At 42.1% G+C, this 16,759-nt stretch overlaps 1 protein-coding gene across 2 annotated transcripts in view; it reads right to left on the minus strand.

The window, feature by feature from the left end:
- Positions 1–10,919, minus strand: part of PPP2R1B (protein phosphatase 2 scaffold subunit Abeta) — a 36,135-nt gene extending 25,216 nt beyond the window's left edge. Inside the window, exons 1-7 of one of the 2 annotated variants that reach the window (XM_060304031.1) lie at positions 10,758–10,919; positions 9,501–9,591; positions 8,998–9,098; positions 5,393–5,625; positions 4,956–5,103; positions 822–977; positions 47–161 (exon numbers count right to left, since the gene is read on the minus strand). In XM_060304031.1, coding sequence (XP_060160014.1) covers positions 47–161; positions 822–977; positions 4,956–5,103; positions 5,393–5,625; positions 8,998–9,098; positions 9,501–9,591; positions 10,758–10,871 — 958 coding nt within the window. In that variant the 5' untranslated portion in view covers positions 10,872–10,919. The remainder of the gene's footprint in view (positions 1–46; positions 162–821; positions 978–4,955; positions 5,104–5,392; positions 5,626–8,997; positions 9,099–9,500; positions 9,592–10,757) is intronic. The other variant, XM_030836736.2, reaches the window with a different exon arrangement.
- Positions 10,920–16,759: the final 5,840 nt, after the last annotated feature.

Genomic DNA, 16,759 nt, shown 5'->3' on the forward strand with positions numbered 1-16,759 from the left:
GCACCAAAGTGAATGACATAACTACAACATAAACTGATGCCTTAACCTTTTACTTTGTGGGCAGCAGCTGCCCGGACTTCAGCTTCACAGTCTTTGAGTAGGTTCTGAAAGGCGGGGATGAGGTCATTTAGGGTGATTTTGGGACCCACAGCTTTTTGGAGCTATAAAAGAATTTGTACAGGTTTTAATGTATTCTAAACAAAATAAGTAACATGAACACACAAAACAGCGCAATCTTCAAGTATAGACAGTCCCCAACTTATGATCGTTTGACTTAAGATTTTTCAACTTTAGGATAGTGTGAAAGCAATACACGTTCAGTAGAAACCAAACTGCAGATTTTGAATCTTGATCTTTTCCCAGGCTAGCGATATGCAGTACAATCCTCCCGTGATGCTGGGCAGAGAGAGGAAGCCCCAGCTCCCGGTCGGCCATGCAATCACGAGGGGAAACAACCGATACGTGTAAAACCATTCTGTTTTTCACTTTTAGTACAGCATTGAATAAATTACATGAGATATTCAACACTTTATTATAAAATAGGTTTTGTGTTAGATGATTCTGCCTAACTGTAGGCTAATGTAAGTGTTCTGAGCACATTTAAAGTAGGCGAGGCTAAGTTATGATGTCCAGCAGGTATTAAATGCACTTTCAACTTGCAATGGGTTTATCGGGACATAACCCCATCCTGAGTCCAGGAAGATCTATATATGTTTTTGCCACGAGCACTTCTAATTCAGAAATTTTTGGTACAACAGCAAATCTGTGGGTTTCTGTTTTTTTTCTTTAGTACTCAAAAAATGTCAGTGCAACAATTTTACCTCTGAAAATTTGTCAGCTACCATATAGCGAACTCGCCAAGATTTATCTTCTGCTGCTTGTCCAAGTGTAGGCATCACCAAAGCCTCAAGGTCATCCTCAGAAAGTAACTGAGCAATATTGACACAAGCTTCCACAGCTAGGAGGCGCACTGAATCCTAATGAACAAAATTCCTTTCCGTTAGTCAGATAATATTTACTGAGAGCTACGCGGCAGTGTGTGGTGTGTGGTAGTGCCGTGGGTATCATTTAATTTAAAAAAACCAACCACACTATATGCAGCTCATGTCTTTATGTCTTGAAATAGCTGCTCCCTTTGCCTGGAATGGCAGGCATGTCAAAGCCATAAAGGCAGAAATGACTGTTCTCTGAGCGAACAGCAAAGTAATGACGTTAGTTAGAGTTCAGGATTTTTATTAAGGAGAATGAAAATAAAATGTGAAGATTAAGTGAAAAAAGAAAACGTTTTAATGATGTCTCTAAATCCTCACTATAAGAAGTTGAGGGATAAAAATGAAAACAATGCTTATACAAGTTGTTTACAACAGATCAAAACAGAGAAAGAGAATAGGGAATAAGGGTAAGGGAATGACTTAGGAAGCTCAGTTTTCAAAATACTCATTGTAGGATGGCAGTAATAGGAGTTTAGGCATGAGATAATGACTTGGAAAAAAATATAGAAAAACAAATTTTTTAAGTAATTAAAAAAAACATTCAATTTAAATGTTGATGATCAAGGACAGAATAACTTTGAGGTAGCCAAGCATAAAAAACCCAGCAGAAAAAATTAGGTATGGGATTAATGAACTCAGCTTCCCAAATGTAAACCACCAAGTATCAACGTAGTACCTGTATGACCTTTGCACAAGTGGAAGTATATAATTAGACAAATCAATGAAAAATAGGGAATTGAGCTACAGATTCGGGAATCATAAATATATTAGCAGGAACTGAAAATACATAAACATCTGAGCACCCAGAAGAAACAAAACAAAAATTTTAAGAGTATGTGTGTGTATATATACATATATAAATATTTTATATATGTAACATTCCTGTATGCGTATATCTAGGCATGTGCAAACACACAAGGGATAACAGCAACTCCAACTTTCCGAGACACTACACGTTTACAGATCAACAATAACTTACCCTACGTCCAAGATACTCACTACTCTATCTAAAGGAACAGGCTAAAAAAGGCAGAACTAGGTTCTTGGTAGTAGCTATACAGCTATTTTCAGATTCCAAAAATTATGATGAATCAAGGGATTACCATCATCTATGGAAATATATACCCATCAATATTTGTTCAATTAATCAACTGCTTCTCTTCCAGAACTCCTGATTTTCTTCCCTATACCTGCTACTCCTCCCAGAATCTTCTCCACTCAGCAGTGACACCAGCATCCACCCAGTTGCTCAAGCCAAAAATCAAAGAGATCTTGATTCCTCTTCCCTTCATCCAATTCAATAATAGTTCTACTGACTACCTCCAAAACTATCTCCAGTTTCTCTCCATCTTCACTATACCACCCTAGTTCACCACTGTCTCCTGCCTGGATTATTACAAAAGTCTCCTAACTTGTCTTGCTGTTTCTACTCTCAATCCCACCTTACAATTTAGTTTCCACCCGGAAGCCAGAAGGATCTTTTAAAAATGTAGATTACATCAAATCACACCGCTGCTTAAAATCTCGGTGTATTCTCATTCCACCTAGAAAAGAAAATCCAAGCTCTACACCCTTGTGGTTTAAAGGTCCCCCACAATCTGGCCCCTGCTTATCTTCTCCAAACTCATCTCTGATCAGAGTCCTTTTCACCCACTATGTTCTAACCTCAGGGCCTTTACACTAAGTGTCCTCTCTTCCTGGAATTCTCTTTTCCTGGAGCTCTGACACCCTAGGAAAGGGCATGGCTGGCATTTTTCTTTCATGTCTCAGTTTATGTCACCTCTTCAGTCCTTCTCTGACTAACCAGTCTAGAGGATGCCCTACAATCACTCCCCACCACTGTGTTACCCGACTCTATTTTCTTCATAGTATTTATCCCCAATGTTTTGTTTGTTTATTATCTGTTTTCCTTCATTAAATTGTAAACTCCATGACAGCATGGTCCCTGTACACCCTGTTTAACACTGTAAACCAGCACTAGAACAGTGCCTGATATGTAGAAGGTGCTTCATAAATACTTTCTCAATGAATGACTAAGGCAGGAGCAGCAATTCTATCAGTAGTCAGAGTGAATATACACACATGTATTTTACAACTAAGCACAATATTTTTTTGAGCATCCATTGCTGCTAATACCACAACTAGACATAACTCTTGATGAAAAGTAACCTCCATCTACGAAGTGATCTTATTGCCCCCCAAATATCAAACCTAACTCTCCTTAAGCCTTTAGATCAGAGCTGGGGCAAGTGCTGGCCAAATCTGAAAAGCAGCAAGTTTCTGTAAATAAAATTTTACTGGAACGGCACCATGCCCATTAGTTTACATATTATAGAGTGCTACATACAACAGCAGAGCTTTGTAGTGACAACAGAGACTGTCTGGTCCATAAAGCCTAAAATATTTACTATCTGGCCCTTTCACAAATCTCCACTCTAGATTCAACTACCAATTTTGCAGGACAAAAGAAAATGTTAAATTATACCACTGGAAATGTAATCAATGAGATCTCAAATGAGGATTCTAAACCTGTACTGTCCAATGCGACAACCACTACCCACTCACTACCTACTTCTGTGTGCCTGGAATGTAACTAGTGCCACATGTTTAAAGGATAGTTATTTTGGATATATTGGGTTAAATAAAATATATTATTAAAATCAACTTCACCTGTTTTTTACTTTTTAAAACGTGGCTACTACAAAACTTAAAAGTAACAGCGGCTTACATTGTATTTCTGTTGGATACTGCTGTTTTAAACTATACTGTATGAGTAATAAAAATGCAAAGAGAAGTAAGGAGGTGGTTACCACGAAAGTCAAGATGAAGTGTTAGTCTTAAGGGGGTGGAAAGTGAGGAGTGGGAACTGGGGAGCAGGGTTGTGTTTGGGAGGGAGCCCATGCTGGGCTTCCGGGGTAGTGGCTGTCGAAGTTCTATCTCCTTTCATGGATGAAAGTCACAAGATGACATTAACTTGTAATGATTCATTAAGATGCATATTCACTTTGTGCTGTTTTCTATATATTATTTTAATAAATTAAAAAAATTATTTCAAAAGATTTACCATCTTTAGATCTAGAAGCTGAAAATAAGACTCATGGGTATGTATCTGCTGCTCGTGATCCTGTACACATAAAGTGATTCTAGGGCAGCAACTAGGTAAAACCTGAAGGCCTCTTCTTCTGGAGTCCAGGAACTCTGGGGGCTGATCCTCCAAAGCACCATACAGAGAGGCAGTGCAGCTTAGCAGTGAAGGCCATGAACTCTGGAGCTAAACTGCCTAGACTCAAATCCCCAGTCCAACACTGCTAACTATGCAACCTTGAGCAAGTCACTTCAATTTCCTGTGCCTGTTTCCAATTATGTAAAATGGGGTATCTACCTAATGGGGCTGTCGTGAGGACTGAATTACTTCCCGTATGTAAACCACTTAAAACAGGCTGAGAAAGATTTATTTAGGTGCTTGCTAGTGTATTATTATTGCTATTTCTACACCAATGAGATCCAGATCCTTGGATTTATAACTGCTATCAAGTGAAGTCATCCTATACACTCACATAGAGGATGCAGAGGGTCAAACAGCTTTCCCAATACATGCTATGCTTGTTTATCTGAAAGTCAAAAATTCCAGGAAACATTACTCTCCCATGACAATCCAGCCTGCAGTGCCCAAAGGTATGTTACCCTTTAATGCAGCTTTGGTCTTCCTTTCTAATTATGGCTCTCATTTCCTCTTTGACACCCCCTTCCTTTTAACAGCTGCTAATGTAAAAGAAAACTGTGGTCTGGCTAAGAAAGAATTATAAGGACACTGAGATGGGTCATATTAAACTTTATCCAGGCCAGAATTAAGTATTAATTCTGCAAAAAGGATCCTACCATGAGAACCAAAACACCCAAAGAAATTCTTAAAATTTTAAGAGGAGCATATCTGTGTACTTTAATTACTAAGAGTTAACCTACCTGTTCATCGGAAGCTAGATTAGTGAACAATGGAACAATTTCACTTTTCACACTGTCTAATTCCAGAACTTTTGCAAATTCACCCAATTTGGAAGCAGCAGCACGTCGTACCATTGGTGTGTCATCTGAGCACAAGGAACGGAAGTGCCTGCAGCAAATAAAATAATGAAGGTATTTCCTGTCAAATGCCATTGATGAAGCATCCCCCAACGCACACAGAAACTTTAGAGGTTTTCTCTTACAACCATCAGCGATTAGACTTCTACTCATAGAAGTAACAAGGGAAAACCCACGGGTATATTCAACTGGACAATAAAAAGTGGTGTCATTAATCCGACTACCCTGATACCAGTCACTCACTGGTAACAGGGTACTGTGTAACTTGTCAGCTGTGAACTCCCAATAACCCCAAATAACTAAAAAATACCATATCTTACTGTCTAATTTCTGCTTTGACAGCATTTGAAGCCCTGGGATAGCAAACGCTGAACAAACCACATGCAGATGTGCGAGAGGTAAACCAATCCCCACTCGCTAGGCGTTTCACCAGAGGGACAAAGTGAGCCTCCAGAGCCACAGGAGTGTGCTCCTGGGAGATCTGCCTCAGGGACTCCACAGCCTTGTCTCGAACCACAGTCTCTTCCACGGTCGCCAGACTTTCCAGAGGAGGCTAAATAGACCAAAATGGAAAACGAGAGAGAAAACTTACTCAATCAGGTTAGATACAGATTATCACCTTTTAAAGTGACTGAAGGGAGGTGGTACATGTAACCAGAATGTTAGCTACATCACACCAAATGGTTACTTTCAGTTCACATGGTGATAACATATGGTGTGTCCAACCTGAAGACACGACTTCTGTAGGACAGCCAAGATCTCACGTCCCAGATGGCAATTCCCAGATGGTGTCTACAAATGACACAGTGGAAGAGACTTGACACAATATTAATATTATTGTGAGCTGAATCACTAGATTTAAAAGCTATGTAGCAGGACTTCCCTGGCAGTCCAGTGGTTAAAACTCCGTGCTCCTACTGCAGGGGGCGTGGGTTTGATCCCTGATTGGGGAACTAAGATCCCACAAGCCGCACGGTGCAGCCAAAAAAATAAATAAATGAAAGCTTTGTAGCCAGATTCAGACAGGATAATGTACACTTCCTCGAGTAAGTGCAAAAACATGACCAACGCTGGGCACCATAATTACATGAGGACATCTCATCAGGACACTGAGTCCACAGCCTTTGGGTTATTATTCTACCATTCCTGGAGGTGGACGCTACCTGTGTCCACTGTCTCCACACCAACCTATAAAAGGCTGAGAACAAAATCCTTTTTTCAGAATACATCCAGAGTCTTCCCAAGAGTCACACACAGTGGGAGTTTCCAAAAGAACAATTAAGTGAAGAGTGCAGAGGTGGTAGCAAACCTTGCCTGCAGCTTTAGAAACAGAAGAGACCAAAGGGGCTGGTCTGGACTAGGATCAGTGAGTGAATATAACACAGCCCAGTAAAAAGTGACAGAGGGCGGGTTCTCTGAACCTCTGCCTTTCTGGGTTTACACTCAGTCCAGGCAAATGCAGCATATACCATGAGGTGCAAATGTTAAAGACAAAACCCACATGTAGAACTGACCAGGAGAGTTAAACACAATTGTGAGTCAAAGGAGAGATGTGTGTCTATCCAATAATACATTTCAAAAATTATTTGATACACAGAGGTAGAAAGTATTCAGCTTTTCTAAGAGGTATTTCAGAAGCCCTTTGAAAAGATACTGCTTTCTGACTTGTAAAGGCCTTTCATGATCTGTCCACTGCCATCTCTGACCTCCTCTCATGCAGTATCACTGGATAATCTCTATCACTACTACAGGGTAAGGCAAGCTCCTGTCTCTTGATGTGAACTCTGCCTATCTCTCCATGCTCTTTTCCTATGCCCCCGGACCACCACTTCTTCCAAGTCTAGCACCAACACTGTATACTCCTGCAGTCCAACCGGTTCCATGCTTCCAAGGCTCTTAAACTCTTTCTTTTAAAATGATAATTATTGTTATATTCTAGCACTGAGGATACGGAAGAAACAAGGCCACAATTTCCTTGCTCTAGTGGAGTTCACATTTTTTTTTCTTTTTTAGGTCTTTTGATTTTATTTTTTTTAATTTATTTTATTCATGTATAGTTGATGCACAATGTTGTGTTAATTTCAGCAAAGTGATTCAGTTATACATATACATACATTCTTTTCCATTATGGTTTATCACAGGATATTGAATATAGTTTACATTCTAATGGAGGACGATAACAACTAGTCATGAAACCAACTAGATGGTGTTGAGTGTTCTGTAAAGAACTAGAATAAGGGGAATTCCCTGGCCGCCCAATGGTTAGGACTCCACACTTTCACTGCCAGGGGCCCAGGTTCAATCCCTGGTCGGGGAACTAAGATCCCACAAGCCAAGTGGTGCGGCTAAAAAAAAAAAAAGAATAGGATAATGTGATAAGGGGTGAGTGGGGAAGCAATTTCAGGTTGAGTGGTCAGCGAAGGTCTCTGAGATGCATTAAAGTTGGTATGTGAATGACAAAGAGACAGCCCCAGGAAGCTCAAAAAAGAAACATTTTATTATAGGGAATACCTAGGGCAAAAGTCTTAAGGCAATAAACCTGGTTTATTCAAAGAACAGAAAGAAGACCATTGTGAATGGAATGAGGTTATTATGAGGGAACACATGAGATAAGCTCATAGGGGCAAGTTTTGTAAACTAAGGTACAAGCTAAGGTAGAAATCTGGGATTTTCTAAGAGTCGTGGCAGGTAGTGAGTGATCCACCCGCTGGGTGAAGAGTGAACTGTAGTGGTGGGGCGGGAGGCATGAGTGGAAGGCAACTAGTTAGAAAGTTACTGTAGTAATCTAGAGGAAAGATCATGTCGTCTAGAAAGATTAGAGGAATGAAGAGCTAGATGGTAGTAGGGATGAAGGAGAGTGAACTGATTTGGAATATATATAGAATCTATAGGAGTTACTAATGGATTAGATGTGGGAAATGAGGGAAAGCGAATTCAAGAATGTCTTCTAGGTTTTGGTTTGTGCAACTGGGTAGACGGTGATGCCATTTACTGCAATGGGGCAACTAATTAGGAGGCATATTTGGGGAAGAAAATTGATGTTGTTTTAGATATTAAAGTTGAAATGCCTGTTTGACATCCAAGTAGAAAAATCACAGGCAGATATATAGAGAAAGACAAACATAGATATTTATATCTATCTTTCTACATATATCTATAACTGGAGTTCCATGGAAAGGTAAGAGGTAAAGACAGAAGTCACAAGAGTCAGCAACATAATACAGACAATATTTAAGCCCGGAAGCATTCAGCCCTATCTTGTCTAACTGGCAAATTCCTAGTCATCCTTCAAAACCTAGTTCAGACATTTTCCCTGATCACCCTGGGTTAATCCCTTGCCCTTCTCTATTACTTGAATGCCTTTTATGTGCTTCAAATTTTTCCATCTAACACCGCACAGTAATTATTTGTTGACACATAAGGACAGAGGCCTCATTCCATTCATAATGCTCTTCTCTAACATTAACATTGTAACTTCAGTGCCTGATATAATAGGTTCTCAATAAATGTCAACTAAATTAAACTGAATTCATCAAATTCGCAAAGTAAGTCAGAAGCAAAAGTTACAATTAAAGACAAAACTAATAAACATTCCCAAAGCCATAACATTGCTAGATGAGCATTAAGATTTCCACTGTAAGGGGGAAAAAGCCATGAACAAAACCCATCAAATCCTTTTTCTCCCGACCTCTAAATTAACAAATCTACAGAGGCAAAAAAGAGGGAGAAGTTCTTTAATTCATAGTCAGAAAAAATAAGAAAGGGTTAATTGAGTCCAAAGGGCCTAGTTATTTGTCCTCTCAGTAGCTAACACTGTGACTATCCATAAAAAGATCTGTATAAAAAATGCTGCAGTGTGCCTATCACCAAACAATGTATCATTTATACTGCAAAAGTTGTAGGAGAGTAGGCAGCATATACTCACCAACAAACAGTGGGCAAAGTCAGGACCTCCCACCAGGCCAGTGAAATTTCCCAGCTGCTCAGCAAGAGCTAACAGTACCTCATCTTCATCATAAATTGTATCTGGAAATGACAACAACCCAGTACTCATCAACAAGGATATCTGGCCCAGAGCTGGACACTCACACAAAACTAGGAATAGACTCAATATATAACTAGATGGTCTGTCACAGTCCTAACAGCCTTTTCCTCCTTCTCAATCAAGAGTCTATGGATCTGTTTTACAGAATGAGTTAGAAATTCATAATCCATATCAATTACTTTCCTATTAGCTAAATAGTTAAGGTCTGAATATGTCTGGCCACAAAATTACAGTATATGCTGTCCTGTTTCTTCATGGGAAACAGCAGGCTCAGTTTAGTACTTACTAATACTGTGGGTAACAAATTCGAAAAAAAATAGCCAAAGTTTTGAAAGCCACTGGAAAACAGAAATGCCCATGCCTTTCCTCCAAGAGTCACATACCTGTAAGGAAAGGCAGCAGTTCAGTTCGCGTCCTTTCTACTCCAAGTGCTAGAGCAATTGTTGATAATTTCTTAATACTATTGAGACGGAGCTTTAAAAAAGTAGAAAGAACGAAGTCAAGAAACAGTTGTGATTTAGACCAAAAGACAGTAGTTGCATGCTTCCTTGGTGGCGCAGTGGTTAAGAATCTGCCTGCCAATGTAGGGGACACGGGTTCGAGCCCTGGTCAGGGAAGATCCCACATGCCGCGGAACAACTAAGCCCGTGCGCCACAACTACTGAGCCTGCACTCTAGAGCCCTTGAGCCACAACTACTGAAGTCCCCGTGCCTAGAGCCCGTGCTCCGCAACATGAGAAGCCCGCGATGAAGCCCGTGGGCAGCAATGAAGACCCAACGCAGCCAAAAATAAATAAAATAAATTTTTTAAAAATGTGAATCATTTAAAAAAAATTAATAAAAAAAAGACAGCAGTTGCAAACAGGTGAGATAATAACATACAGGTAAGAATGAAGAAAACCTTTAATTTAGATTTCATTCTATGAGGAACCTCAAGAACAGTGGAACACGCCTTCATTAGCTAAAGGAAGATTTCTTAGGAGAAACACGTTGACGGGCCCATTAAACAAATGAAAGAAAATACAATATTCAGAAAAGTGAGACAATTTTAAAAAGAGAGAACTTTGGCAGTGGTGAAGCAGGTGAAACGGTTGAGTACAACCCCTGCCTTTTCAAAGAAAAGTTCCATCAGAGGTGATACACCGCCTCCTCTAGGTTAGTTAGCCATCCAACCTAATTTCTACCCCACAAGCCCAGCGGAAGGCAGTCATTCACCTGCACTTCACTGGGCGCCTTGGCATCCTTGCAGCCCGCTCCAGGCCCTCGCGGTTCCGCTCCGCCCTCCTCCCGCTCGCTCAGCTACAGGGATGACCCGCCCAAGGCTGGACGCGGCGTTCCCACCGCCCGGCCCGGAAGGAGGGCCCAGGAGGGAAGCCGGTTCTCCCACAACCGCCCCGGACCCGGTGCGACGCCGGGCCAAAGCCTCAGCCGGCCGGGACAAGGGGTGCTGGAGAGGTTCCCGGCCCGTCGGGTCGAGCCACCAGAATCCCTCACGGATCTCTCCCCTCCTCCCTGTCAAGTTTCTGCTCCGAGTCCCAGCTTTTAATCCCCGGGCCTCCCCTACCCCGGGGCGGGCCTTCCCCCTTCCCTACCACGCGCCCGGCCGAGCCCGCCTCCGCTCCCCGGCCCGACTCCAGTACCTGCACGTCCTCATTGCGCAGCTCGTCGATTAATACCGCGATTGGGTAGAGCGAATCGTCTCCATCTCCGCCCGCTGCCCCCTGGCCCATGCGAGGCCCCGCCACGCCCGCCATGTTCTTTCTCCTCCGCTTGGTCGCCACCGCCCGCTTCGCGCCCAGGCCCCGCCCCGTGCCCAGGCCCCGCCCCACGCCCGGAGAGGCGGGGCTAAGACCCAGGCTCGGCTAGTGCTGAGGTCGGGGAACCAAGTGCCTGGCCGGCCGGTGGAGGCCCCATCCCGGACCCCGTTGCCGGCGGTGCACGTCTGAACTCCAAAGGACACGTGGGCTGAGAAAGCGAAAGGAGACCGCGTGTCCTTTCCCCAGGCAAAAGAAATAGGGGCGGGGATTCGTCCTGCTCATGATGATCTGAAGGCGTCGGGGACTTACCTGAGTGAACCAGGCTGTGCCCTCTTAGGACTCAGGCGGACCAACGAGGATGCCCAAGGACAGGAGGAAAAAAGATTTAGCGCCTCTCCTGACTTCCTCCTGGCCCTGAGCCATTTGGGTCTCCAGTCCTAATTTCCCCGCTATCCTCAAGCTTCCACAAAACCCCTCCACCTCTTCCTCCGGCCTGTGCGCCAGAATTGTATCTGGCTCCTGCCCCGTAAGACAAATAACGCGGGCGGTGAGAGAAAATGAACAGCGCTATCCAAACTCCCCAGTCAATATTTTTTCCGCTTTCTCCATGCAAGCTGTTAAAAACATGTTGCTCTCTTGTTTTTGTTTCTTTTCAGTTTGGTACTGGAATGGTGCCTTCTGTTGTATTTTCTTCCTCCCATTTTTTAGGTCTTTAGCATGCTAGAAGTACAACAATCAAGCAAAACTAGGGCAAACTTTAATCCTTCCAAATTGGGTGGCATGGCTACTTTGCTTGTACAAGAAAGGCTAAACTGACCTCTCTAGAACTCCAGGAGTCCTCAAAGGCAGCAGTGGCAGGAGGTGAGGGTATGGGAGTGCTTCTGACAAAATTTAGTGGGAAGTTTCCATTTACCCTTGTTAGGGCAGCATGGAATAACTAGAATGTCCCTTTTTGTTTGTTTGTTTTGAACTATAAGCAGCTTGGATTGATAGCTACCTATGGTGATCACAAGCTCTGAAATGGTAATTCTATGTGTTTGATTAATAAGAAAAGTAAAATTATTAATAAATCTAATTTAGGAGACTTTTAAAAAAAAACATGGGGTTCGGGCTTCCCTGGTGGCGCAGTGGTTGAGAGTCCGCCTGCCGATGCAGGGGACACGGGTTCGTGGCCCGGTCCGGGAAGATCCCACATGCCGCGGAGCGGCTAGGCCCATGAGCCATGGCCGCTGAGCCTGCGCGTCCAGAGCCTGTGCTCCGCAATGGGAGAGGCCACAACAGTGAGAGGCCCGCGTACCGCAAAAAAAAAAAAAAAAAAAAAACCAAAAAAACATATGGGGTTCTTGGAAGTAAACACAGTAGATAAGGCTTTTGATCATAGTGAAAGTTTGAGAATCAATGGATCTGAACAGTAATTCTCAATTTAGGTTTGTGCATGTGTTCTCTAGGGTTTTGTCTTTTTTTTTTTAATATTTATTTATTTATTTGGCTGCATCTGGTCTTAGTTGTGGCACACGGGATCTTCCTTGCAGCATGCGGGAACTTTCTTTGAGGCGCCTGGGCTTCTCTCTAGTTGTTGTGCATGGGCTCAGTAGTTGCAGCACGCGGGCTTAGTGGTTCCGCGGCATGTGGGATCTCAGTTCCTTGACCAGGGATCAAACCCACGTCCCCTGCATTGGAAGGTAGATTCTTAACCACTGGACCACCAGGGAAGTCCCTAGTTTTGTTTTCATTTTGATAATTATTTTTTAGATTTGCATAAGCATATTCTGGATTATTTGGATGACTACTTTATAACCTGGTATTGCCACGTGATCTCAATACCTACATTGCATGTGTGTTCATTGCTGCTTTTATTGTTCTGGGATCATGAGAAAAGAACAGAGGTGGATTTAAAATGAAAATGGTGTTTTCAAGCACAAAATGAAAGCCAAATCACATCATAGGACTGCACTGTCACAGTAGTTCTAACAGAAAAGTGGTGAGAAAATTGAGATAATATAGGTCACTTGGTGGCATAAGCATGTTGAACTCAAAAGAAGCTGAGCTTTCACAGGCAATAACAGTCACAATACAAGGGATAATTTAGTCTCAGCAAAATACATCCTTTGCCATGTTAAATTACTATAATATTAATATGAGTAGTATTAGTTTTGTGGTTTCATTTGTATTTAACTTATAAATCTATTTTGGTTTTTTTAGTTGTATAAGAACCATAAATAAAAGAACATTATATTCCTACTTTATATTTGTAAATTTAAGTAGCATGGTAATAAAAATAATTGAAGTAAACTTAGGGTTTTCAAGATTTTTTTCCTTAGAAATGGATCCAAGTACTACTTGAGAAGCGGGAAGTTAATAGTTTTTTTGATTTAGTACTTTACCAGTTAGATCAGAGGGGGTTCCTATTGGCATGAGGAGGAGAAATCGGTTCCCTTATAGTTTATGTGAAAAGGCTTCAGAAATGATGAAGGAAGCAAGTGCAGAAAGAAGCACATTAAGTCAGTTCCACACATATCATCTCTAGATATTAGCTCAGGCTTAGACGAGCTTCGGTATGCTAAACTAGCAAACTGATGGATGCTAAGCTATTTTGTTTAAAACTCAAATATGCTTTGCTTACCCAAGCACAATGAATTGGACACCTATGGAATAACACAAGCTGAGAAAATAGGCCCCAGAAAATTGCCCGGTTTGAGAGTCATCAATTCTGGACTTCCGTTCCCACCTCTGTCTCTGACTTATCGTGACTTACCTCTCCCTATGCCTCAGTCCCACCTCCCACCCCCTCACTCCCAATAAAATAGAGCTAACCACCTCTGATTCCCTCTCTAGTTACTGCGATGATGTGAGGATGAAACAGGTAGTACACGTGGAGATGCTAGTAAATCCTTCAATAAAGTGATTAAAACAAACAGACTGCAGCAGAAAGAGGCTATTTCAAACACTGGGCTGAATGGAAACTGGAACTAAATCTGAGACTGTCTTTTGGGGAATGTAGTCCACTGACTATCTGAATCACCTAATATGCTTGTTAAAAATGCAGATTCCTGGCCTCCATCCCAGATCTACTGAATCAGAATCCCTGAGAATGGGGCACATCTTGCCATTCACCCCTGGTGATTTTAATGTTCACTGATGTTTGAAAGTCACTGATTTTAAAAATTCATCTGGAAAAATAATTTCCATGTCAACAAAGAAGCATCTGCTCATGGAGAGTCTGAAAGGTCTGCTCAGGTAGACTGTGGAGGCCACCTCTGTCCAGGAAAAGCAAATGACAGCTACAGCTGCTTATCACTGAACAATTCTGTCCCTTTTGGTTGTGGTTTTTGCCAGATTATAATGATCCCTCTTTCGCGTGGTTCCTGGAAGCTAGCAAAGCACTGCAAATACAGTCCTGCGGCACTGAGCTGTTTCTATATCCCCCTCCCCCCTCTGTTGCTCCCTCTGGTTCTCCTTTCCACATCCCACACACACCACAAGAAGCTAGTGGCCAGGGAGCATCAGAGGCAGCCGCTGAGATTAGGCTGAGGATTTAAGGCAACCCTTGGGAAACAACGTGACACGCTCAGCACGAAAGCACTGAGTTCTGACACCCACATACAGTTCACTCATCAAATGAATCAAAGGAAGACAAGGTTAGACTTGCCAGTTCCTGTCAGATGAAGCATGGAGAATACAGAGAAGCACAGGCAGATGGGATCAACAGCTCTCAGTGTCACAACAGAAAAGGGTCAGTCCTGAGGAAGCTTGGATGACATTGGCATATCCTCCTGCCTCTTGCCTCACATGTATTAAGGTTGCCTCTTCCTCACAGAGCTTTGCAAATAAGCACTCATTCAAGGGCTGATCTGCTCCACAGTCACCCTACTGGGAGAAGGCTGAGCCAGGGGAGAGAACTATGTGTAGGTGGTTCTCTCAGGGCAGACCCAGAAGTGTCATCCCATTGAGAAGGCCGTCAAGGAAGCGGTGGGTGGCCCAGTTCATGAACAGAAAACCTGAGGCACATACAGGCATGTTCCAACTCTCTTCATTTAGCAAGACGACCCTGGGAAACTGATTCCCAGGTCTGTACTTAATTCACTGCAGAGTAGTAATTATCACCGTAGCATTAACGATATTTCCAATTTATATTTATACAAAGAATGTCTTCATTCTGTGGGACTCAAATATTTTCCCCTCAACTTTACCTCAATATTTTCTCCTTTTTTCTCTTTTCCACTTTGTGGCAAAATTTTAATCCCAATATTATGGCTGGGAATACTTGACAAAGAGAAAGAGACTTTACCTGGACCCACACAGTGACTCAGAAGAAGCTACAGAACTCATAATCAGGGATTCTCACTGTCCCTTGCTTTATCCTCTCCCTCCGTGCCACAGCTTATCACCGTAGGTAAAATTGGATTTCCAGAGCAAAACTTTGTTTGAATTCTTGGGAAGAACAAATCAAAGAAATGAGACAGTTCTGATTCAGGGCAGTCTATACAGTGGTTACGAGAGTATACAGTGGAATCAGGAAGACCTAGATTGACATCCCAGCTCTACCAGTTACTAATGTGTGACTTTGGGCAAATAACTTATCCTCTCTGAATCTTGGTTTCTTCATCTGTAGAGTGGGGCTGTAAAGCTTACCGCATGTGGTTAAGGTTAAATAATTCACATAGAGTGCTTAGATTAGTACCTGACAAGAGTAAGCCCTCAGATATTAGCCATTAATAGGTATCATCTACTGAGGAAACAGAAGCAGGAAAGAAAACATTCCAATCAACTGAGCTTTGGCAACAGAGAGGACCAATGTGAAAGGATGATGAAATCTACATGATTTAGAGTCAGAAGACCTGACTCAAGGCCTTCCAGAAGGCTCTCTCATTGGTAAGATAGGGACAAATCTTACCTTACTTCTCTCTTGGGGTTGTTGTGAGGAATAAGATCCATACTGTAAAGTACCTTGTAAATGGCAGGCACGACACAATTGTTAGCAGTTATGTTTTTGATTTCCAGGGGCTCACTGAATCGCTGAATCTGGTGCCCACACCAAACACATAAAGAGAACACCTGGAGACCTAAGTTCAAGGTCTGTCGGCCCCCAATTCCCGAAGAACAGCAGTCAGAATTAGTACTTCCCCTGACCACAAGGGTAGATTTACGATACAACCAATCTGGAGATCAAGCAGACATGGTGACCTTTCTCAAAAGTCTTAGGCCCCTGAGTCCTATTATAGGCCCTAACATTCTTAGGACAGACCCCTGGTTATCTTGCCAGATGCTATACACAGCCCAACAAAAAAACCTTTGTTACAGTGTTAAGTGAAAAAGCAAGGTACACAGTGTTATTGAAATTGTGGTACACAGTGTAATTTAAACTGAAAATGTTCAGAATTAATAGATTACTCCTAAATAGTTAATATCAAAATATCTTAAGATTTAAAAAAAAAAAGCAAGTGCCAGAACAATGTATATAGTATTTACTATTTGTATACAATAGAATGCACATGCATGTGCTTGTGTAAGCACTGAAGCAATCTCTAGAAGAACGCACATGACTAATCACATTGGCTGATTATGGGTCTCTGGGAAACGGAAATGGAGATTTTTCAATTTTTCCATTTATCCTTTTGTTTGTTTGGTTTTTACTATTTACTAAACTCCAGATTTTACTCAAATTTCATCCATTTTTCCACTAATGTCTTTTTTTCTGTTTCAGAACCCAATCCGGAATACCACATTGCATTTAAGCTTTTTGAATACTGAACCATAAAAATTATTACATATTCAAACAAACACACCTTCTGGCTCTTGGTTACCACACTGTAGACTGCACTCTGCCTCCCCCTGGTTGGTTTCCCCTGTGACATCCATAGATGTGCATTAATAGTGCCCTCCTG

Source organism: Globicephala melas, chromosome 8 (assembly GCF_963455315.2).
Source record: "Globicephala melas chromosome 8, mGloMel1.2, whole genome shotgun sequence".
Lineage (NCBI taxonomy): Eukaryota > Metazoa > Chordata > Mammalia > Artiodactyla > Delphinidae > Globicephala > Globicephala melas.